Genomic DNA, 23,289 nt, shown 5'->3' with positions numbered 1-23,289 from the left:
TACTGCACAATTTGCACCTTTATTCAAGTTTATCACAGCAGTTTTTTTCAGAAATACAGTAAAGGTTTAATTTAAAATATAACACACTAAAGTAACACTTAAATGGGAAAAAGGATGTTCAATACACTAAAACCTCAAAGAAGAAATTAAACATGGTGATGCTACAGAAAACATACTAAATGAATCCCAGATAAAATTAAGTTGGAGAATTGCGCGCATACTGGACTAAATCATTTAATACCAGACAAATTGGTTGTTTGTCCAAACAAGAACATAACATTTTATTCCCCAATGCTAAAAAACTATTTTACTTGGTGGCCAAATTGAGTCCAACACACACTTGTATTTTTTGAAGTAAAAATTCCGATGAGTCAATGTTAGCCTCGTCCAGTATGCCACAGTCCATAACCACTAAACAAGAAAAAACTAAACATCACAATGGAATAAGTGTAGCCTGAAGAAACCTGAGACACCTGTAACCTCCTTTATGCTCCAAAACCGTCTACCTCGGCACTAAGATCAAATCACTTTGAGTAACAACTCTTCCCAAATTGTTAAATTTTCAAATATACAAAGACAGTTAATGGATATTAAGACAAACTTGTTGAATAATTATGTTAATAAATAAAAAGAAAATGGAACACCACAAGAAAGATGAGTCTGCAAACACGTCGAGATCGTGGTTAGATGGACAGAAGAATCGCAATAGGCTGTAATAGTGTAGTACGATCTGAAAGGAAAGCAATCTTAGGACGACTGTCTGCAGAACCGAAATATACAGTTTTACATTTGCTTGAACTTAAATGCTGTATGTTTCGTCTCGGCTCAAATGCAATAAAGACAACCAAACAAACTGGTGTTACCACAGCAGTCACAGAACTTGTGCTGATGATCCAGTACCTTAGCAGTATGAGAGTTGTGACTATAGTTTGGAACATGGCCTAATACTGTGCACCCAGTAAACGGTTTGTCATAGCATTATAATAAATTAAGCTGAGGTAGCTTTGTTTCTCTCTGCAGTAGTCCAATGCCTCAAAATGCTAGTTTGCATATTCTTAAAATGATTAACTTTTAAATTTTCACCCAGCGATCCAAGAGAAGGCAGAGGGGGAGTTGGGGGGGGCATCAGGTGTTGGACCAGCATAAAGCAGGGCTTTACAACTCTCCAATCTTGGAGAGCTACTAGGATTTTGTTACAGCCCAATTGTGATCCAGATTGAAGACCAGGTTTATTTGGAACAAAAGCCTGTACACCTAGTAGTTCGCCAGGACCTGAGTTGAGTTAGAACCCTGGTGTTAAGAATGATTTGAATGAGAAAGGGTTGTCTGTTTGACCCAACGGCTGACTCTGGTCAAAACATGGACTTATCCATGGCCAAGGAAAGCCAAGAAGAAAAGCAAATGCATATATCTTTACCACAAGATGAACATGGATAGACCAACGGATTACAACCTTCCCACTCCCTTCAGGCGTAAACAATCCAAAAACAAAAATGAGTTAAACAATATAATGCTGTTCTATCCTCAACAGAATGGCCTTGTTCATCATCAGAAGCTTCACAATCAACGCAATAACAACCCAAACATTGTTACCAACGTATCGTAGAAAATTGGAAAACGGCAAAAAAAATGCGCAACAAACAGGCGGAGTCGCCGGAGAAATTGATTTATTTTGGGGAAATTGGCACCACAATTTTTTTTACCTCCATCCACATGAAAGTAATAAAACCCCTACTGTCCTCTTTCCATCTGGGCAGGAAAAGACCAGATCTGCTTTCCTACTGTGACTATCCTGAGTTTGGTACTGTAGAAGTGACCTCTGGTCCTAGGTCAGATATTATCCCCCACAAAAGGTTATAGTTGGGTGAACTGATCCGAGATCTGTGGTTAGTAAGGGGGAAATGCCTACATCGAACCCACTGTACTGCACTACATTTAACAGAGCAGTTGATAAAAACCATTCTTTCAGAAATATTAAAGTTCATTGGGGGTTAAATAAGGCACATGCTAGGCAGTGCAAACTACAAGTGTCCAATTAAAAATCGCTTCCAGTTAGTTTGGAGTGGATGGGAAATAAAAACTAGCAGGGCACAGCTTGTGTTGAAGAAAACGGACAGTTCCAGACAGAGATGTGATTCAGCTACCACTGAAAAGCTAAAAAACAAACGCTTCCTTAGTTTCTGTTGATTCATTAACACGTTTTATTATCAAGGGGGATTTCATGTTTTTGTAATCAATTGATTCTAACCGCAGCCATATCTTTCTGTATCCATATGTCATGGATGTCTCTGATTCTGGGCCACCAGTGCAACATGAACTAACTGTATCGTCACGTTCAAAACATTTAATGGACATTGGGCGAGACGGGTGGTTATTAGAGCCATATTAATCAAAAATCTATGGATTGATTAGAGCCAGATGCTAATCAAACCAGGCTGTTTGAATGACTCTGTATGATCTGTAAGCTGTTGTATCTATGAGATGACTGGCCTATGATGCTGATTCAGTACAGTACTGAGAGATGGGCTCGGCAATGGTAATGAAACAGGAGTCTGCCTCAACCTCCTAGCTAACTGCACACACACTGCTGGTGACATCTGCGCCTGGGATTACTGTGTGTGTGTGTGTATAACTAAGCACACATGTAGTCTGTGTGTGTGCTCAGTTCTAAAGTAGGCCGTATTGAGATATGACATCACCCAATCTGTTTTGCTGGTCAGTTACTCCCCAGAGCCCCATGGATTAGGATAGCACCTGAATAGCACCAGCGACACCCCTTTCATCATTCCTGTGTGCGCGTGTCCATGAGTCCATTTGGTTGTAGACTGGGTCTGGGTCCAACCAGGGTACCTGAGACTATAGCACCATAGAAATCTCCTCTTTTTCTCCTTGGTCTTTATTTTTCCTTGTTCTGTCGTTTACGTTAAGACCAGGGCTATGTATTTGCTCTGTGTGTAAGGACTTGGCCCAAAGGCTGGTCTCTGTCCCTCTCGTGTGTGTGTGTGTGTTCAGAGTCTAAATCAGGGTCAACCTGACTGTCTCGCCGAGTCTCACAGGAATGTAATGAAATTCTGGACTTTCCTCTCCATCTCCTGAAAAAAACAGAAACATACAGGTCAGAATATATGTCTGTATGAGTCACATCTGTTACACTATTACCACAAACCACAAGCTTACTAATAGGTGCTCAATGAATTCAAATGAGTCATGTTGACACCAACAATTGAATTGGTATTCTCAATGTCATGAATGTGAGTAGTACACACCCAGGGGTGAGGAGAGTTACCGCTATACAGCGTAAAGCTCTGAGACCTGGTGAAAGGTGCTAGAAAAAGTCAACCCCTTTACACTGCATCTGAGAAAATCCCAGAAAGCTTTACATAGACATCGATGAACATACCTGTGTGTGTGTGTGTGTTATTGGCTGCCCTGATTTTAACACCTGTGTGTGTGTGTATGTTATCGGCTGCCCTGATTTTAACACCTGCGTGTGTGTGTGTGTGTGTGTGTATGTTATCGGCTGCCCTGATTTTAACACCTGTGTGTGTGTATGTTATCGGCTGCCCTGATTTTAACACCTGTGTGTGTGTGTGTATGTTATTGTCTGCCCTGATTTTAACACCTGTGTGTGTGTATGTTATTGTTTGCCCTGCTTTTAACACCTGTGTGTGTGTGTTATTGTCTGCCCTGATTTTAACACCTGTGTGTGTATGTTATTGTCTGCCCTGCTTTTAACACCTGTGTGTGTATGTTATTGTCTGCCCTGCTTTTAACACCTGTGTGTGTATGTTATTGTCTGCCCTGCTTTTAACACCTTCTGGTCCTGAGGTGTTAGATAGATGCGGCTTACAGTCCTCACACCCAGTCACTGTGCTCGCGTACTCCCTTAAGACCTATGCTTGAAAAGCATCAATAGATCTGTTTGTCCATCTTGAGACGCAGTAGCCAGAAGACACTTCCTCAAAATAGTCAGAAATCAGTCATTAACTTTGACGTTTCTGCAGAGAATTTAGTATCTCTGAAGTGAAAAAAAAATGCTAAAATTATTTGTTTCTCGTTGAATGACAAACACTTTATTGAAGAGTCCCTACTTCTGATCGATCACCAACCAATTGGTGTAGAATTCAGCTTGCCTCAGGGAAAAAAACCTTCAAATGTGACCAAATATTGTCAGAATATATGACCAAACTGTTTTGGATGGGAACCATGCGGATGCCTTGACATACACCTCCAAACACAGTAAAGACTAAGAGCCACAGGTTGACCTTCCGTAGCATACAGACTGAACGGAATGCGCCAACAGCTTCTCACTAACCATGACCAACAGCTCTGAAACACACCTTACGGCCCTAGGTTGACGATGGCATCAACTTGATATCAATACTCTCTGTACACTCAAATCTCCACTTTCCTCTCCAGGAAGGTAAAACATGAGCACTGGTCTCAAACAATCTCTCAAGCCCAAATGCTAGTGAGTAGCCAGCAAATCTTAGATTTCAAATTTAGCCAACTTGAATCTATTTTAATTGTTATGAACACACCATTCTGTCAGTCTCCAACTGTTTGAACAGCAGGCTGGCCTTTACACTGTGTTCAGATGTTGAAATCAAATGGTCTACCTTATTTCTCATACAATAGTTTTTGATGCTCAACGCACATTTCTAAAACACACACTAGACAACTAGTATGACAGTCTGTGGCTAAACTGCTGCTAGCGGTACGACAACATCATGCATGACAGAAACTGAGTATTTACACAGTCAATGTTCATTGATACTCACATTTTAGTAGGGTCTGTTCTAAATGTTGGAAGTAGATACACTAAAATTGTATCATTAGAAAGGTCGTTATCTTCTATTACAGTAAAATATTGTCTGATTGTGTTTTGGTGTCCATATGTGTGTCCATTCTGTTGGACCAAATCTCAAATGCAAATAGTGAGTTGAAGCTGCTTATCAAGAGAGGAAGACGTGATCTTTCATCTTTGTTGTTGTGAGTGGCAGGGGGAGGAGCTTGGTGTGTGTGTGTGTGTGTGGGGGGGGGGGAGGTGCACAGAAGAAGCAAAGGAGATGAGACCATGAAAACAAAATAAATATGTGAAAACCTTGTTACAGGCATTTGGAACATTGCGCTATATCAAATTAAAAATTCAAAGCTAAAATGTCTTAAGTATTCAGCCCCTTTGTTATGTCAAGCCTAAATAAATAAAGGAGTAAAAATGTGCTTAACAAGTCACATAATACGCTGAATGGAGTGTTTAATACTGCCTCATCTCTGTACCCCACACATACAATTATCTGTAAGGTCGATTAGTGAATTTCAAGCACAGATTCAGCCAGACCAGGGAGGTTTTCCAATGCCTCGCAAAGAAGGGCACCTATTGGTGGATGTGTAAAAAATAAAACAAATCAGACACTGAATATCCCTTTGAGCCTGGTGAAGTTATTAAAGACACTTTGGATGGTGTATCAGTCACTAAAAAGATACAGGCGTCCTTTCTAACTCAGTTGATGGAGAGGAAGGAAACCGCTCAGGGATTTCACCATGAGGCCAATGGTGACTTTAAAACAGTTACAGAGTTTAATGGCTGTGATAGGAGAACAATGAGGATGGATCAACAACATTGTAGTTACTCTACAATACTAACCTAAATGACAGAGTGAAAAGAAGGAAGCCTGTATAGAATAAAACTATTCTAAAACATGCATCCTGTTTGCAACAAGTCACTAAAGTGACAGGACAAAAAGCTCATTTATTGCACTGAATACTAAGTGTTATGTGTCAGGCAAATCCAACATCACAGAGCACCACTTCATATGGTCAAGCATGGTGGTGGCTGCATCATGTTATGGGTATGGTTTACATCAGCAAGGACTAGGGAGTTTTTTTTAGGATAAACATAAATGGAAAAGAGCAATCCTAGAGGAAAACCTGGTTGTCTGCATTCCAACAGACAGAAAAATGCACCTTTCAGCTCAAAAATAACCTAAAACACAAAGCCAAATCTACACTGGAGTTGCTTACCAAGATGACATTGAATGTTCCTGAGTGGCCTAGTTTCAGTTTGGACTTAAATGGCTGTCATGCAAGGATCAACAACAAACTTGACAAAGGTTAAATCATTTTTAAAATAATAAATTGGCAAACATTGTACAATCCAGGTGTGGAAAGAGCTTAGAGACTTACCCAGGTGATTCTAACATGTATTGACTCTAATGAAGATGCGTATATATGTTTATTTTTCATTTAAAACTCCCCCCACCCCACTTTGACAGAGTAGTGTGTGTGGATCATTGGCAAAAAGGACAAGTAAAAAAAAAAACATGTAATCCCAATTTGTAACATAAAATGCGTAAAAAGTCGAGGGGTGTAATACTTTCTCACGGCACTGTGTAGCGGCGTGTCTGTAGCGGCGTGTCTGTAAGCGGCGTGTCTGTAAGCGGCGTGTCTGTAAGCGGCGTGTCTGTAAGCGGCGTGTCTGTAAGCGGCGTGTCTGTAAGCGGCGTGTCTGTAAGCGGCGTGTCTGTAGCGGCATGTGTGTGTGTTCGTCTAACCTCCAGTAGCAGTGTCTTGTCGTAGTCCAGGCGGTGTTGGTAGATGCACTGACTGAGGAGAGAGAAGAGTCTCTCTAAACGCTCCACGCTGTAGCCTTCACTCCTCTGTACCACTGTGTCCAAGAGGGCCTGGGGGAGGAGAACACACACCTTATATACACACTAGAAATTGACCTAATAATTAAAGTTCAAGTTTTCATAACAATCGGAAATCGGTATTTTTGGACACCGATTTGGATGAGAATTATTATTTATTTTTTTACACCTTTATTTAACTAGGCAAGTCAGTTAAGAACACATTCTTATTTTCAATGACGGCCTAGGAACGGTGGGTTAACTGCCTGGTTCAGGGGCAGAACAACAGATTTTTACCTTGTCAGCTTGGGGGATTCAATCTTGCAACCTTACAGTAAACTAGTCCAATGCAATAACGACCTGCCTCTCGTTGCACTCCAAAGGAGACTATCAACTCCCGAGATTAGGCTGGTGTAACCGATGTGAAATGGTTAGCGGGGTGCACACAAATAACGTTTCAAACGTCACTCGCTCTGAGACTTGGAGTAGTTGTTCCCCTTGCTCTGCATGGGTAAAGCTGCTTCGAGGGTGGCTGTTGTCGATGTGTTCCTGGTTTTAGCCCATGTAGAGGCGAGGAGAGGGACGGAAGCTATACTGTTACACTTGCAATACTAAAGTGCCTATAAGAACATCCAATAGCCAAAGGTTAATGAAATACAAATGGTATAGAGGGAAATAGTCCTATATTTCTATAATAACTACAACCTAAAACTTCTTACCTGGGAATATTGAAGACTCATGTTAAAAGGAACCACCAACTTTCATATGTTCTCATGTTCTGAGCAAGGAACTTAAACAATAGCTTTCTTACATGGCACATATTGCACTTTTACTTTCTTCTCCAACAATTTGTTTCTGCATTTTTTACTTGATGTATTATATTAAGTTAAAATAAGTGTTCATTCAGTATTGTTGTAATTATCATTAGTACAAATACAGTGCCTTGCGAAAGTATTCGGCCCCCTTGAACTTTGCGACCTTTTGCCACATTTCAGGCTTCAAACATAAAGATATAAAACTGTATTTTTTTGTGAAGAATTAACAACAAGTGGGACACAATCATGAAGTGGAACGACATTTATTGGATATTTCAAACTTTTTTAACAAATCAAAAACTGAAAAATTGGACGTGCAAAATTATTCAGCCCCTTTACTTTCAGTGCAGCAAACTCTCTCCAGAAGTTCAGTGAGGATCTCTGAATGATCCAATGTTGACCTAAATGACTAATGATGATAAATACAATCCACCTGTGTGTAATCAAGTCTCTGTATAAATGCACCTGCACTGTGATAGTCTCAGAGGTCCGTTAAAAGCGCAGAGAGCATCATGAAGAACAAGGAACACACCAGGCAGGTCCGAGATACTGTTGTGAAGAAGTTTAAAGCCGGATTTGGATACAAAAAGATTTCCCAAGCTTTAAACATCCCAAGGAGCACTGTGCAAGTGATAATATTGAAATGGAAGGAGTATCAGACCACTGCAAATCTACCAAGACCTGGCCGTCCCTCTAAACTTTCAGCTCATACAAGGAGAAGACTGATCAGAGATGCAACCAAGAGGCCCATGATCACTCTGGATGAACTGCAGAGATCTACAGCTGAGGTGGGAGACTCTGTCCATAGGACAACAATCAGTCGTATATTGCACAAATCTGGCCTTTATGGAAGAGTGACAAGAAGAAAGCCATTGTTTAAAGTTTGCCACAAGCCACCTGGGAGGCACACCAAACATGTGGAAGAAGGTGCTCTGGTCAGATGAAACCAAAATTGAACTTTTTGGCAACAATGCAAAACGTTATGTTTGGCGTAAAAGCAACACAGCTCATCACCTTGAACACACCATCCCCACTGTCAAACATGGTGGTGGCAGCATCATGGTTTGGGCCTGCTTTTCTTCTGAAGGGACAGGGAAGATCGTTAAAATTGATGGGAAGATGGATGGAGCCAAATACAGGACCATTCTGGAAGAAAACCTGATGGAGTCTGCAAAAGACCTGAAACTGGGACGGAGATTTGTCTTCCCACAAGACAATGATCCAAAACATAAAGCAAAATCTACAATGGAATGGTTCAAGAATAAACATATCCAGGTGTTAGAATGGCCAAGTCAAAGTCCAGACCTGAATCCAATCGAGAATCTGTGGAAAGAACTGAAAACTGCTGTTCACAAATGCTCTCCATCCAACCTCACTGAGCTCGAGCTGTTTTGCAAGGAGGAATGGGAAAAAAATTCAGTCTCTCGATGTGCAAAACTGATAGAGACATACCCCAAGCGACTTACAGCTGTAATCGCAGCAAAAGGTGGCGCTACAAAGTATTAACTTAAGGGGGCTGAATAATTTTGCACGCCCAATTTTTCAGTTTTTGATTTGTTAAAAAAGTTTGAAATATCCAATAAATGTCGTTCCACTTCATGATTGTGTCCCACTTGTTGTTGTTTCTTCACAAAAAAAATCCAGTTTTATATCTTTATGTTTGAAGCCTGAAATGTGGCAAAAGGTCGCAAAGTTCAAGGGGGCCGAATACTTTCGCAAGGCACTGTATATATATTTTTTAAATTGTCCGATTAATCTGTATCTGCTTTTTTGGTCCTCCAATAATCGGTATCGGCGTTGAAAAATCATAAAATCGGTCGACCTCGACCTTATACACACACACATATTATACACATCAGAAAGGACAAGCTGCCTTAGACAACACATTCACGCCATAGACATGAAAAAGCATGATCACACACCAGTAGAATATTTAATGCAACAGGGAACATGCTCACATCCCCTGCATTCACATTACAAGCACAACTCTCACACAAACACACAAATGGAGGTCAGCTATATTCAAAAGCAATTAAGATCAGAGGGACAGCTAATTACAGCAAATCATAATTAGCTCAGTGTTTACTTTTCTTTGCTTCTTTAATTAAAACACTCAGGACAGTCAAAGACCCTTTCAATTGACCTGCTCCGTCGCAGCGTGCCACGGTGTCTGTGTGTGTGTGCTCATCAAAATGCATAGACTGAAATAGCAAATCATCACACGGCGACTAGATTTACAGTCATTAGACGCCAGGCAAACAGAGAAACCCTGACAGTAATGGTGTGTGTGTCAGGAGAACAAGGTGTGGGTTCCTCAGTGAAATGTCAGGATTATTCAAGTGAGGTGATATTTGTCTATTTGTTCAATTGCAAATAAGGACACAGTGACTCGAAGAACACTGAAAAATATGACTATTTTACCCATCAATACAGTCTCAATAACTCCCTCCTTTCTCAACCCGTCTCTCCACATCTACAACTATGCTTCTTCCCCAGTCCGTCCTTCTCTACCTCTTCTAATCTCACCCCCTCTTCTCTGCCTCTTTCCTTGTTAGATGCCTGATTTAATCAGCTGTGCCTCTGTCCAGTTGCCCAGGCCAATAGTGCCAGCGGGGGTAAGGTGTGTGGTGGTGGGGATAGCAGGCCCCCTGAGGTAGTGAGCTCCCAACACACATAGGAGCTGTAATCCAACCTGTTAAAGGGGGATGTGACACTGACCATTTAACTCCAACCTCCCTTCCTCCCCATCACAGCTCACGTCTCTATCCCCCCTCTTCCTCACCATCTCAGCCTTGTTTGAAAATGCTCAAAACATGAGCCAGAGCTAAAGAATGAGAGAAGCAACCCAGACGGGAGAACGAATCAAACTGTTTTTATTTTTTTTATAAATTAGCCAAAAATGTTTTTGCTTGGTCATTATGTGGTGTTGTGTGTAGACTGATTAGTGAACAATAAAATGTCATCTATTTTAGCATAAGGCTGTGACGTAGCAAAATCTGGAAAAATTCAGAACGAAGGAACGCAGATGGGAGGACGAAGCACTATTGATGTCACAGCCATGGTAACCTCTGACCTATCAGCTCAGGCACAGCATGAGGCCAAGCAGATGACTACACCAGTACACCAACCCCCCCGCAGACACACAAACACACCCACCTCAATACACACAGTGTTCTCTGCGTGTTTCAGCCAGTCAAGGGCAGCTAATGAGGCCACTGACAGGCTCCCTGTGATTCTGAGAACATAGACCTGAACCTGAGCACAGCCCATCACCTCTACAAACACACAGACCATAGCAACTCTACACACACACAGCAGTAACAAACATGCCCACCTGGTGCTCCTGGAGCCCAGCCCGGTACCATGTGAATCTCTGAAATGGAGACCAAGGCACAGGCTTATGCCAGGGTACAGAAATAACCACAGCCTGGGGTGTGAACGCTTTGAACTGGAGAGCTGATGACTTCAATGTGTGTTAACAGTTAGTGTTAACATAAATATCTCACCCTGCAGAGCCTGTGGTTATTAATATATATATATATATATATATATATATATATATATATATAGCTCAAAAAAATAAAGAGAACACTTAAACAACACAATGTAACTCCAAGTCAATCAATCAATCGGGGCGGCAGGGTAGCCTAGTGGTTAGAGCGTTGGACTAGTAACCGGAAACTGCCCTGAACAGGCAGTTAACCCACTGTTCCTAGGCCGTCATTGAAAATAAGAATTTGTTCTTAACTGACTTGCCTGGTTAAATAAAGGTTAAATAAATAAATAAATAAAATCACACTTCCGTGAAATCAAACTGTCCACTTAGGAAGCAACACTGATTGACAATACATTTCACATGCTGTTGTGCAAATGGAATAGACAACAGGTGGAAATTAATGGCAATGAGCAAGACAACCCCAATAAAGGAGTGGTTCTGCAGGTGATGACCACAGACCACTTTTTTTGTGCAAGGAGGAGCAGGAGGAGCACTGCCAGAGCCCTGCAAAATGACCTCCAGCAGGCCACAAATGTGCATGTGTCTGCTCAAACGGTCAGAAACAGACTCCATGAGGGTGGTATGAGGGCCCAACGTCCACAGGTGGGGGTTGTGCTCCCAGCCCTAAACTGTGCAGGACGTTTGGCATTTGCCAGAGAACACCAAAATTGGCAAATTCGCCACTGGCGCCCTGTGCTCTTCACAGATGAAAGCAGGTTCACACTGAGCACGTGACAGACGTGACAGTCTGGAGACGCCGTGGAGAACGTTCTGCTGCCTGCAACATCCTCCAGCATGACCGGTTTGGCGGTGGGTCAGTCATGGTGTGGGGCGGCATTTCTTTGGGGGGCCGCACAGCCCTCCATGTGCTCGCCAGACGTAGCCTGACTGCCATTAGGTACCGGGATGAGATCCTCAGACCCCTTGTGAGCCCTGGGTTCCTCCTAATGCAAGACAATGTGGAAAATAAGTATTTGGTCACCTACAAACAAGCAAGATTTCTGGCTCTCACAGACCTGTAACTTCTTCTTTAAGAGGCTCATCTGTCCTCCACTCGTTACCTGTATTAATGGCACCTGTTTGAACTTGTTATCAGTGTAAAAGACACCTGTCCACAATCTCAAACAGTCACACTCCAAACTCCACTATGGCCAAGACCAAAGAGCTGTCAAAGGACACCAGAAACAAAATTCTAGACCTGTACCAGGCTGGAAAGACTGAATCTGCAATAGGGAAGTAGCTTGGTTTGAAGAAATAAACTGTGGGAGCAAATATTAGGAAATGGAAGACATACAAGACCACTGATAATCTCCCTTGATCTGGGGCTCCACGCAAATTCTCACCCCGTGGGGTCAAAATGATCACAAGAACGGTGAGCAAAAATCCCAGAACCACACGGGGGGGGGACCTAGTGAATGACCTGCAGAGCTGTTACCAAAGTAACAAAGCCTACCATCAGTAACACACTACGCCGCCAGGGACTAAAATCCTGCAGTGCCAGACGTGTCCCCCTGCTTAAGCCAGTACATATCCAGGCCCGTCTGAAGTTTGCTAGAGAGCATTTGATGATCCAGAAGAAGATTGGGAGAATGTCATATGGTCAGATGAAACCAAAATATAACTTTTTGGTAAAAACTAAACTCGTTGTGTTTGGAGGACAAAGAATGCTGAGTTGCATCCAAAGAATACCATACCTACTGTGAAGCATGGGGGTGGAAACATCATGCTTTGGGGTTGTTTTTCTGCAAAAGGACCAGGACAACTGACCCGTGTAAAGGAAAGAATGAATGGGGCCATGTATCATGAGATTTTGAGTGAAAACCTCCTTCCATCAGCAAGGGCATTGAAGATGAAACGTGGCCGGGTCTTTCAGCATGACAATGATCCCAAACACACCGCCCGGGCAACAAAGGAGTGGCTTCGTAAGAAGCATTTCAAGGTCCTGGAGTGGCCTAGCCAGTCTCCAGATCTCAACCCCATAGAAAATCTTTGGAGGGAGTTGAAAGTCCGTGTTGCCCAGCAACAGCCCCAAAACATCACTGCTCTAGAGGAGATCTGCATGGAGGAATGGGCCAAAATACCAGCAACAGTGTGTGAAAACCTTTTGAAGACAGAAAACGTTTGACCTCTGTCATTGCCAACAAAGGGTATATAACAAAGTATTGCGATAAACTTTTGTTATTGACCAAATACTTATCTTCCACCATATTTAGCAAAAAAATTAATAAAAAAATCATACAATGTGATTTTCTGGTTTCATAGTTGAAGTGTACCTATGATGAAAATTACAGGCCTCTCTCATCTTTTTAAGTGGTAGAACTTGCACAATTGGTGGCTGACTAAATACTTTTTTGCCCCACTGTACTTCGATGTATTTATTTTATTTCACCTTTATTTAACCAGGTAGGCCAGTTGAGAACAAGTTATCATTTACAACTGCGACCTGGCCAAGATAAAGCACAGCAGTTCAACACATACAACAGTTACACATGGAATAAACAAACGTACAGTCAATAACACAATATAAAAGTCTATATACAGTGTGTGCAAATGAAGTAATATTAGGGAGGTAAGGCAATAAATAGGCCATAGTGGCGAAATAATTACAATTTCGCAATTAAACACTGGAGTGATATTTGAGTAGAAGATGAATGTGCAAGTAGAGATACTGGGGTGCAAAGGAGCAAATAAATAACAATATGGGGATGAGATAGTTTAGTGGGCTATTTACAGATGGGCTGTGTACAGGTGCAATGATCTGTAAGCTGCTCAGACAGCTGATGCTTAAAGTCAGTGAGGGAGATATGATTTTTGCAATTCGTTCCAGTCATTGGCAGCAGAGAACTGGAAGGAAAGGCGGGCCAAAGGAGGAGTTGGCATCGGGGGTGACCAGGGAAATATACCTGCTGGAGCGCGTGCTGCGGGTGGATGCTGCTATGCTGACCAGTGAGCTGAGGTAAGGCGAGGCTTTACCTAGCAAAGACTTATAGATGACCTGGAGCCAGTGGGTTTGGCAACGAATATGAAGCGAGGGCCAGCCAACGAGAGCATGCAGGTCGCAGTGGTGGGAAGTATATGGAGCTTTGGTGACAAAACGGATGGCACTGTGATAGACTGCATCCAGTTTGCTGAGTAGAGTGTTGGAGACTTTTTTGTAAATGACATCGCCTAAGTCTAAGATCGGTAGGATAGTCAGTTTTACGAGGGTATGTTTGGCAGCATGAGTGAAGAAAACTTCTTTGCGAAATAGGAAGCCGATTCTAGATTTAATTTTGGATTGGATTGCTTGATATGAGTCAGGAAGGAGAGTTTACAGTCAAACCAGACACATAGGTATTTGTAGATGTCCACATATTCTAAGTCAGAACCGTCTAGAGTAGTAATGCTTGACCGGCAGGCAGGTGAGGGCAAAGATCGGTTAAAGAGTATGCATTCAGTTGTACTTGCATTCAGTTGGAGGCCACGGAAGGAGAGTTGTATGGCATTGAAGCTCATCTAGAAGTTTGTTATTAACAGTGTCCAAAGAAGGGCCAGATGTATTCAGAATGGTGTTGTCTGCATAGAAGTGGATCAGAGAATCACCAGCAGCAAGAGTATAAGAGTATATGATATATAAAGAGAAAAGAGTCGGCCCGAGAATTAAACCATGTGGCACCCCCATAGAGACTGCCAGAGGTCCGAACAACAGGCCCTCCGATTTGACACACTGAACTCTGAGAAGTAGTTGGTGAACCAGGCAAGGCAGTCATTTGAGAAACCAAGGCTGTTGAGTCTGCCGATAAGAATGTGGTGATTGACAAGAGTCGAAAGCCTTGGCCAGGTCGATGAATATGGCTGCACAGTATTGTCTTTTATCGATGGCGGTTATGATATCGTTTAGGACCTTGAGCATGGCTGAGGTGCAACCATGACCAGCTCGAAAACCAGATTGCATAGCGGAGAAGGTACTTCGGCAAGTTGCTGTGGGGGGTGCAGAGCTGTTGACCGGGGTAGGGGTAGCCAGGTGGAAAGCATGGCCAGCCATAGAAAAATGCTCCTTGAAATTCTCTATCGTGGATTCATCAGTAGTGACAGTCTTTCCTAGCCTCAGCCAACAGTGGGCAGCTGGTGTTCTTATTCTCCATGGACTTTACAGTGTCCCAGAACCTTTTGGAGGATACAGGATGCAAATTTCTGTTTGAAAAAGCTAGCCTTTGCTTTCCTAACTGCCTGTGTATATTAGTTTCTAACTTCCCTGAAAAGTTGCATATCGCGGGGGCTATTCGATGCTAATGGAGTACGCCACAGGATGTTTTTGTGCTGGTCAAGGGCAGTCAGGTCTGGAGTGAACCAAGGACTATATATGTTCCTGGTTTTTAAAAAATTGAATGGGGCATGCTTATTTAAGATGATGAGGAAAGCACTTTTAAAGAATAACCAGATAACCTTTACTGACGGAATGAGGTCAATATCCTTCCAGGATACCCGGGCCAGGTCGATTAAAAAGGCCTGCTGGCTGAAGTGTTTTAGGGAGCATTTGACAGTGATGAGGGGTGGTCGTTTGACCGCGGACCCACTACGGACGCAGGCAATGAGGCAGTGATCGCTGAGATCCTGGTTGAGGCGTATTTAGAGGGCAGGTTGGTAAGGATGATAAGCATGAGGGTGCCCGTGTTTACGGATTTAGGGTTGTACCTAGTAGGTTCCATGATAATTTGTGTGAGATTGAGGGCATCTAGCTTAGATTGTAGGACGGCCGGGGTGTTAAGCATATCCCAGTTGTGGTCACCTAACAGTACAAACTCTGAAGATAAATGGAGAGCGATTAATTCACATATGGTGTCCAGGGCACAGCTGGGGGCTGAGGGGGTTCTTTAACAAGCAGCAACAGTGAGATACTTATTTCTGGAAAGGTGGATTTTTAAAAGTTGAAGCTCGAACTGTTTGGGCACAGACCTGGATAGCATGACAGAACTCTGCATGCTGTCTCTGCAGTAGATTGCAACTCCACCCCCTTTGGCAGTTCTATCTTGGTGGAAAATGTTGTAGTTGGTGGCCTTCCTAAGCCAGGATTCAGACACGCCTAGGACATCAGGATTAGCGGAGTGTGCTAAAGCAGTGGGAGAAAAAAAACTTTGGGAGGAGGCTTCTGATGTTAACATGCATGAAACCAAGGCTTTTACGGTTACAGAAGTCAACAAATGAGAGTGCCTGGGGAATAGGTGTAGTACTGGGGGCCTGAGTTAACCTCTACATCACCGGAGGAATAGAGGAGAAGTAGGATAAGGGTACGGCTAAAGGCTAAAAGAACTAGTCGTCTAGTGCGTTGGGGACAGATAATAAAAGGAGCAGGTTTCTGGGCGTGGTAGAAAAGGTTCAAGGCATAATGTACAGACAAGGGTATGGTAGGATGCGAGTACAGTGGAGGTAAACCTATGTGTTGGGTGACGATGAGAGAGGTTTCGTCTCTGGAGGCATCAGTTAATCTAGGTGAGGTCTCCGCATGTGTGTGGGGTGGAACGAATTAGCTATCTAGGGCATTTTGAGCGGGACTGAGGGATCTACAGTGAAATAAAACAAAACTAGCCAAGACAGCAGTAGACAAGGCATGTTGACAGAGAGGCATAAAGCAATCACAGGTGTTGATCAGCAGAGCCAAGACAACGGGTAAATGGAGATGAATGGGCAGAGCAGGTCAGTTAGGTACACACAAGACCTGACTTTAAGGCTGGGGCTGACAGGTAAAAATAATGAGGTACCGTGTTATTGAAATAGTCCAGGGGGCATCAGCTGTGTAGCCGAGTGATCATAGGGTCAAAAGAGCAGCAATCGGGAAGTCAGGGTTCTGTTCGATAGTCACTACTATGCTAGGCGAGCAGGGGACAGTGTTCAGGAAAGCTAGCGGGCCGGGGCTAGTAGATGGCTCTTCAGCGATATCGTAACAGAATAGCCTGTTGAGATCACGTCAGCAGTCCAGTCGTGATTGATTGGCGGGGCTCTGTGTCGACAATAAAGGGTCCAGGCCAATTGGCAAAGGAGGTGTTGTAGCCCTAGAATTAGCTGGTATACATGCCTAGCTCGAGCTGTAATGATCCAGAGCGGCAGGAATCCGGTGATATGGTAGAGAAGCAGTCCGATATGCTCTGGGTTGATATCGCGCTGTGCAGGCTGGCAGGTGATTGTCCAAGCTAAGGCTGGGTGATGCAAGGGAAAAAGGCGAGGACCGCTAGCCGTGGCTAACAAAGACTAGTAGCTAGTTAGCTGGCTAGCTCCTGATGGAAGTTCCAGTTATAAGGAATAAAAATAACAGATCCGTACCACATTGGGTGAGGCGGGTTGCAGGAATCCGGTGATATGGTAGAGTAGGCTGCATAATGAAACGATCCCTAGTAAGCTAGTGTTTTGAGGTTGGACTGGTTATTACTTGGCATTAATAGACTGGTTTTATGCACAACAACTTCAATCCAAGCTGGGAGAGAGCAAGAGGATGGCTCATGTCATGCAGGGTCAGGTAGCCTGTAGCCCACAGGACAGTTGTATATTCTAAACTAGCTGATTAGGATGCTGCTGCATCAAAAATTAATAATAAAATAATAATTTCCAACTTTAATGAATGAATAAGTAATGACATTATTGCCACCAGCCAGCAGTCTAAAAATGGCAGCATAGCGACATCGTGTATAGCTTCGTGAAATGTTAGGCTTAACATGAGAAAATTACAACCAAATTGGCCTACCAATAAACATTTATTAATTAGCTAAAGCAAACTATACAGTGCCTTCAGAAAGTACTCACACCCTTTTACTTTTTTCCAAATTCTGTTGTGTTACAGCCTTAAAATTGATTCCATTTAGATTTTGTTTAACTGGCCTACACACAATATCCCATAAGATTTTTTACAAATGAAAAGCTGAAATATCTTCAGTCAATAAGTATTCAACCCCTTTTACACAGCAAGCCTAAATAAGTTCAGGAGTAAAACATGTGCTTAACAGGTCACATAATAAGTTGCATGGAAATGTGTGCAATAATAGTCCAACAGAATTTTTGAATGACTACCTCATCTCTGTACCCCACACATACAGATCATTTTAAAAGGTCCCTCAGTCAAGCAGTGAATTTCAAACCCAAAGACCAGGGAGGTTTTCCAATGCCTCACAAAGGGCAACAAACTTGTAGATGGGTAGAAATACATTTAAAAAGCAGACATTGAATATCCCTTTCAGCATGATGAAGGTATTAAAACCTCTACGGGATCGGTGTTCCTAAACCGGGACAGTTGTTGCTCACGGACGCGAATGTGACTGGAATGGCGACTTTTGGGAAATAGACATGTCTTATATGGGCAGAGAGCTTAAATTAATGTTAATATAACCGCAGTGTCCAATTTACAGTAGCTATTACAGTGAAAAATAACATCCTATTGTTTGAGGAGAGTGCACAACAAAACACTTATGGCAACTGGTTTATAACATTCACCTCTGAAGGTAAATAATGTACTTGCATTCAGTAATCTTGCTCTGATTTGTCATCCTGAAGGTCCCAGAGATCAAATGTAGCATAGTTTTGTTTGATACAATTAATTTTAATATTTAAATGTTGGAACTGGGATCTAAAGTTTGAAACCATGCTGTGTCTGTATTCCTGAGTGGCAGAGTTACAGTTTTGACTTCAATCTTCTTGAAAAATCTATTACAAGACCTGAAAATGGTGGTCTAGCAATGATTAACAACCAACACATAGAGCTTGAAGAACTTTGAAAAGAATAATGTGCAAATGTTGCATAATCCAGGTGTGGAAAGCTCTTAGAGACTTATCCAGAAACACTCTCAGCTGTAATCATTGCCAAAAGTTCTTCTACAAAGCATTAACTCAGGGCTGTGAATACTTACGTAAATTAGATATTTCTGTATTTCATTTTCAACAAATTTGCAAAAATTCCTAAAAACATGTTTCACTTTGTCATTATGGGGTATTGTATGTAGATATAAAAAAATATATAAAAAAAAAATATATATATATATATATATATATATATATATATATATATATATATATATATATATATATATATATATATATATATATATATATATATATATATATACAATCCATTTTGAATTCAGGCTGTAACAACTAAATGTGTAATAGGTCAAGGGGTATGAATGTTTTCTGAAGTCACTGTACCAGCCCTGGCACCACAGAAAGCCTATCATTAGGCATGCAGCTTCATAGACATCACAATTTCAGCACCATGGACAGCGATCGGTAGTCAATACTTTGAGAGTGGCTGTCTGGGTGACACATTACATTTTATTTTAGGAGTGGAGGGGACTCAGACTTTGCTGGGGTCCAGAGAAACTGAGTTACTTCAGTGACTCCTGCGCAATATTGAGAGTATACTTGAGTGTGTGAGCGAGCGAGAGACTGATTGCTGGAGTTGTTCTCAGTTCTTGAAGCCACAATAACAAACTTACAAGTGGATGAGGTCAGCAATTAACCCCTCTATAGCTTGCTGTTATCTGAAAACATTGGACTCCAATCTATTCTCCCCTCGTGCTTTTCTCCCTCTACTCCTTTTCTACCTCCTCCTCTCCCTCGGTTTCTTTCCCGTCTTCTTCCACTCACTCTCTTCACTCCTCTCCTTCCATCTTCAGTATTTTGTCAAAAGCAAAACCAAACAGCCTCAGACAGTTAGAGCTGACAGCTTGGACATAAATGAACGCATTATGCCACTCAACACCCTTTCTCAGAGAAAGGCTTTTGACAATGTGCATTAGAGAGGGGGGAAAAACAGGACTAGGTGCAGTGTGTGTGCTAGTCACTCACAGAGAGTGGTTTTGGACATGAGGAGCGAATGACGGCTTTCTTTTTGGGTGTGTGTGTGTGTGTGTGTGTGTGTGTGTAAGCGCACGCATGTGTTGCGTTTTCCTGATGTGCTGATGTAGCTGGATCCTGACGTGGATGAAAGCCCTTTCAAAACGCCAGTCCTCCAAATGGAAAGCTGTTATCACATGCAAATGACCACGCTGTCAAGAACATCAACGGCGATGAATAAAAATGAAAAGGAAGCAAGCACTCAAAGTTATTTATTTTTTATTGACAATCAAAACGCTTCGCTCCTGGCACTGGCCATTAAGCAGTTTTCTTCCCCTAGCAGGCGTTCTCTCTCGCTCTCTCTGCTGTTATTAGTGTTGGAAATGGGCAGAGACGACAAACTGACAATGGGGCTACTTCTGTGGACGGACAGCTCTGAAATGGGACATCTTGACATGCTGTAATAGTTAGGCATCAGGGGAGACTCTTCAGTGTGACAGTCTATATATGCACACTGGACATTTGCAGCTGCGTAACACATTAAGGAAAATTGCCCTGCCTGCTCTTGTAGCGAAGCCTGCGTGTTCTTTAGGGAGGTGGATATAAATAATGGGATGAGATTTGATTCCCTAATAGATGATAATTCTGCTGTAATCTAGGTCACTCAGTGTTCAAGACAAACGTTTTCCCCTGGTGGCACTGCTGTCACTAACTTTTTCAAATGGTGGCACCAGCTCATGATTTGGTTGCACAGCCAAGTCAAAGGGTCGCAAAATGCAACTAAACGGTCGCTGCCTGGAGCCCTGGCACTTATGAAAAGGTTCTATCTGTCAGTATGGCTGATTATTCATGAAACAGAGGGGGTCTGGGAGTAACGCACAACAAAAGTGCTTCATTAGTTTCTTCAACCTGGTCCTGGGGATGTGCACATTTTCAAGGGCTGGGAATTCTCCAAGAAGATGGAGAATAAGCTATAGGATAAAAAATAGAGTTGTCTCGGGTATAGCCGACTAGCTCTAGCTAATAAGTATGTTAGATTTTGTACTTGCAATCAAATATCGATATCATCCCAAAATAATATGCAACTGTATCGACCCCCCCCCATTCCAGCTCAGCATTAACATCCAGATTCAACAAACCACCAATAAGTAGGCTAATTAGTAGAATCAGGTGTGTTGGTGCTGGGCTGTAACAAAAGCATGCAAACCATGTAGCTTTCCAGGAGCAGGGCTGAAGAACACTGCTGGTGACAACCATCTGCCTAGTAGAACCTGTGTGACTGAAGGAACTAGCAGAGTCCAGGCTGTGCTTAATTCCAAAAGGGATTTCAGGGGCCCTGCCATCCAAGTTAAATGTCAGAAGTAATGAGACCTCCAATTAATTAATATAAATGAAAGAGAAGTAGAGAGGAGGAACGGAATGTGGCACACCACTCCCCTCCTAATATGTATCAGGCAGCGAGCCAGCCCTACCCGACAACTGTGGCGATATCAGCCTTAAATGTAGACTCTCACCCCGCTCACCGGAAATTCAATTTGTTCCGTAAGCCGGGTGGATGAAAAAGCAATTATACACAGTGCCCTCTTTTCACAATCTGTCTTAAAGATATCTCCTCTTTTTCCATGGCCTAACAAATAAGCCTCCAGATTAGCGCAGTCTGCGTACATAGGGAGGGAGCCTTCCCACGGTTCCACCCGCGACTGTGGCGCACCCTATTTTTATTTGTTTTTTATTTTTTGAATTGGGAGCATCGGCCAAACACGACCCACCTTTGACCAGACGGAAGGATCAGACCCGTCAATCACTTGAGACGCCACTGACGAGCGACAGGAGAGGCAAGGTGGAAACCGCGCACCCCTCAATCTCCGTTACCCCCTGGGGCAAGGGTAACCAAGGGGAGATAACGCTTTGATAGCAGGGGATGTGAGTGATGTCACAGTGGGATATAGGGATGGAGGAAGAGAAACCACAGGGATGGAGAGCACTTATTTTACACCAATTAGACTACAACCATGCTGCTTCTTCCTGTTCTTACCAGGGCCGTTTGGTCGGTCGGTAGAGAGAAGAGAGCGAAAGGAGTAAAAAAAGAGCACTGCCCCAATTTACACCCAGGGAATTAGGTGGAACATAAGCGTGACTGTGTAAAGTGTCTGGAAACCACTGCCCATATTCACTTTCCTATCCTGTCAATCAATTCGGAGACCAACTTGCCGGAGCGGGTAGCTGGAGAGTAGAAAGCGCAGAATGCCTCATGTTTGAGTCATGTACTGTCTGCGTTCTTGAAATGGCTGTATGGAAGAAACAACACCTGTTGATTGAGTGAAGACGCGGAGTTGAATCAGAGATGCACTGCTGTCTGCCACTTAAATTGGATCGGTCCTCTCTGGGATGACAGGGATTTAAAGTGTGTCTGGTAGAACACACAGAGAGAGAGTGAGGGCAGACTGGGTTCTTCGAGAGGAGACGATATTAGTCTAAGAAATCAGGAGCATCCATCTGAGAAGGGAGAGAGTGACACCAGCAGCCCCAGAGAGGCCTGAATCCTGGGGAGGATTAGGGGCCAGTCTCCCATGATTGAGTCCCCCATCCTCCACCTCCCAATCACTCTCTCTCCTTCCTTCAATCCCCATGTTGTCCTCTACGCTTCCCCTCCTCAATCCCCCACCTCCCCTCTCATCAGCACGAGACAGAACATGGCCACACAACACTTACTGTGAGTCGCTGGTGATCGACCACTAGTGGAGGTGGCGGAGTGGGAGGGATCTGTGGAGACTCTTCCTCTGTTATGTCAGCCGAACCCTTCAACTGCTCTGATTGACTCTTCCTTCCCTTGGACACGCCTTGAAACAGAAAGAGGTAAACGACAGGTAAACGACAGCCCACCTACAATCACCTTTGACAAATAATTGTTTATATACCATCATTAACCAGGTAGATTCGGAGAACATACCATATGACAAAGCCTATTCACAAACCAGGGCTTGTTTGAATTGAAGCAAAGGCCTGGCAACAAAAGAGAACAAGAATAGCTGGCCCGCTACATACACAGCCTGTGATCCGCTGGCTTCTAGTTTACCAGCCTGAGTGGTAATACACTGTCTGTAGGATCCAGCCACCACTAATACTCCAGGCCTCCCAAATCACCCAGTAGCTCAGGGCTTCCAATCCACAGTCCTGAGTCGTTAATCACACACACAGGCATATTGGCTTATCACACACGCACACACAGACTGGCCTATTGGCTTGTCCCAGACACCGCACACACACAAACTCACACTTGTCCCAGACACTACACGCCACTAAATCAATGGCAAACGGTCCAAGGCCAAAGAAAAAATGTGAGAGGGAGAAAAGAGCCAACCTTGTGACATTTTTCACAATAAAACCTTTTTTTGAGAATAAATCGAGAGTGGTTTTGGATATACTACAAAGGTACACGACCTCAGCAGCTTTTGAGGGTTTAATTGAAATATGCTGTCTGTAGACTAAAGGAAAACATGTCACATGCCATACTTCTGGGATTATTCATGTCCTGACATTTTACAAGCAAACT

The 23,289-nt window shown here is 43.0% G+C and overlaps 1 protein-coding gene across 2 annotated transcripts in view; it reads right to left on the bottom strand.

The window, feature by feature from the left end:
• atad2b (ATPase family AAA domain containing 2B) overlaps positions 1 to 23,289 on the bottom strand; it is a 128,010-nt gene continuing 104,721 nt past the window's right edge. For both annotated transcript variants that reach the window (XM_064991388.1, XM_064991389.1), the window contains exons 26-28: positions 22,449 to 22,576; positions 6,555 to 6,683; positions 1 to 3,092 (exon numbers count right to left, since the gene is read on the bottom strand). In XM_064991388.1, the coding sequence (XP_064847460.1) occupies positions 3,051 to 3,092; positions 6,555 to 6,683; positions 22,449 to 22,576 (299 nt within the window). In that variant the 3' untranslated portion in view covers positions 1 to 3,050. The remainder of the gene's footprint in view (positions 3,093 to 6,554; positions 6,684 to 22,448; positions 22,577 to 23,289) is intronic.

The sequence above is a fragment of the Oncorhynchus masou genome, chromosome 16, assembly GCF_036934945.1.
Source record: "Oncorhynchus masou masou isolate Uvic2021 chromosome 16, UVic_Omas_1.1, whole genome shotgun sequence".
NCBI classification, from domain to species: domain Eukaryota; kingdom Metazoa; phylum Chordata; class Actinopteri; order Salmoniformes; family Salmonidae; genus Oncorhynchus; species Oncorhynchus masou.
This window is presented reverse-complemented; position numbering and strand designations above follow the sequence as displayed.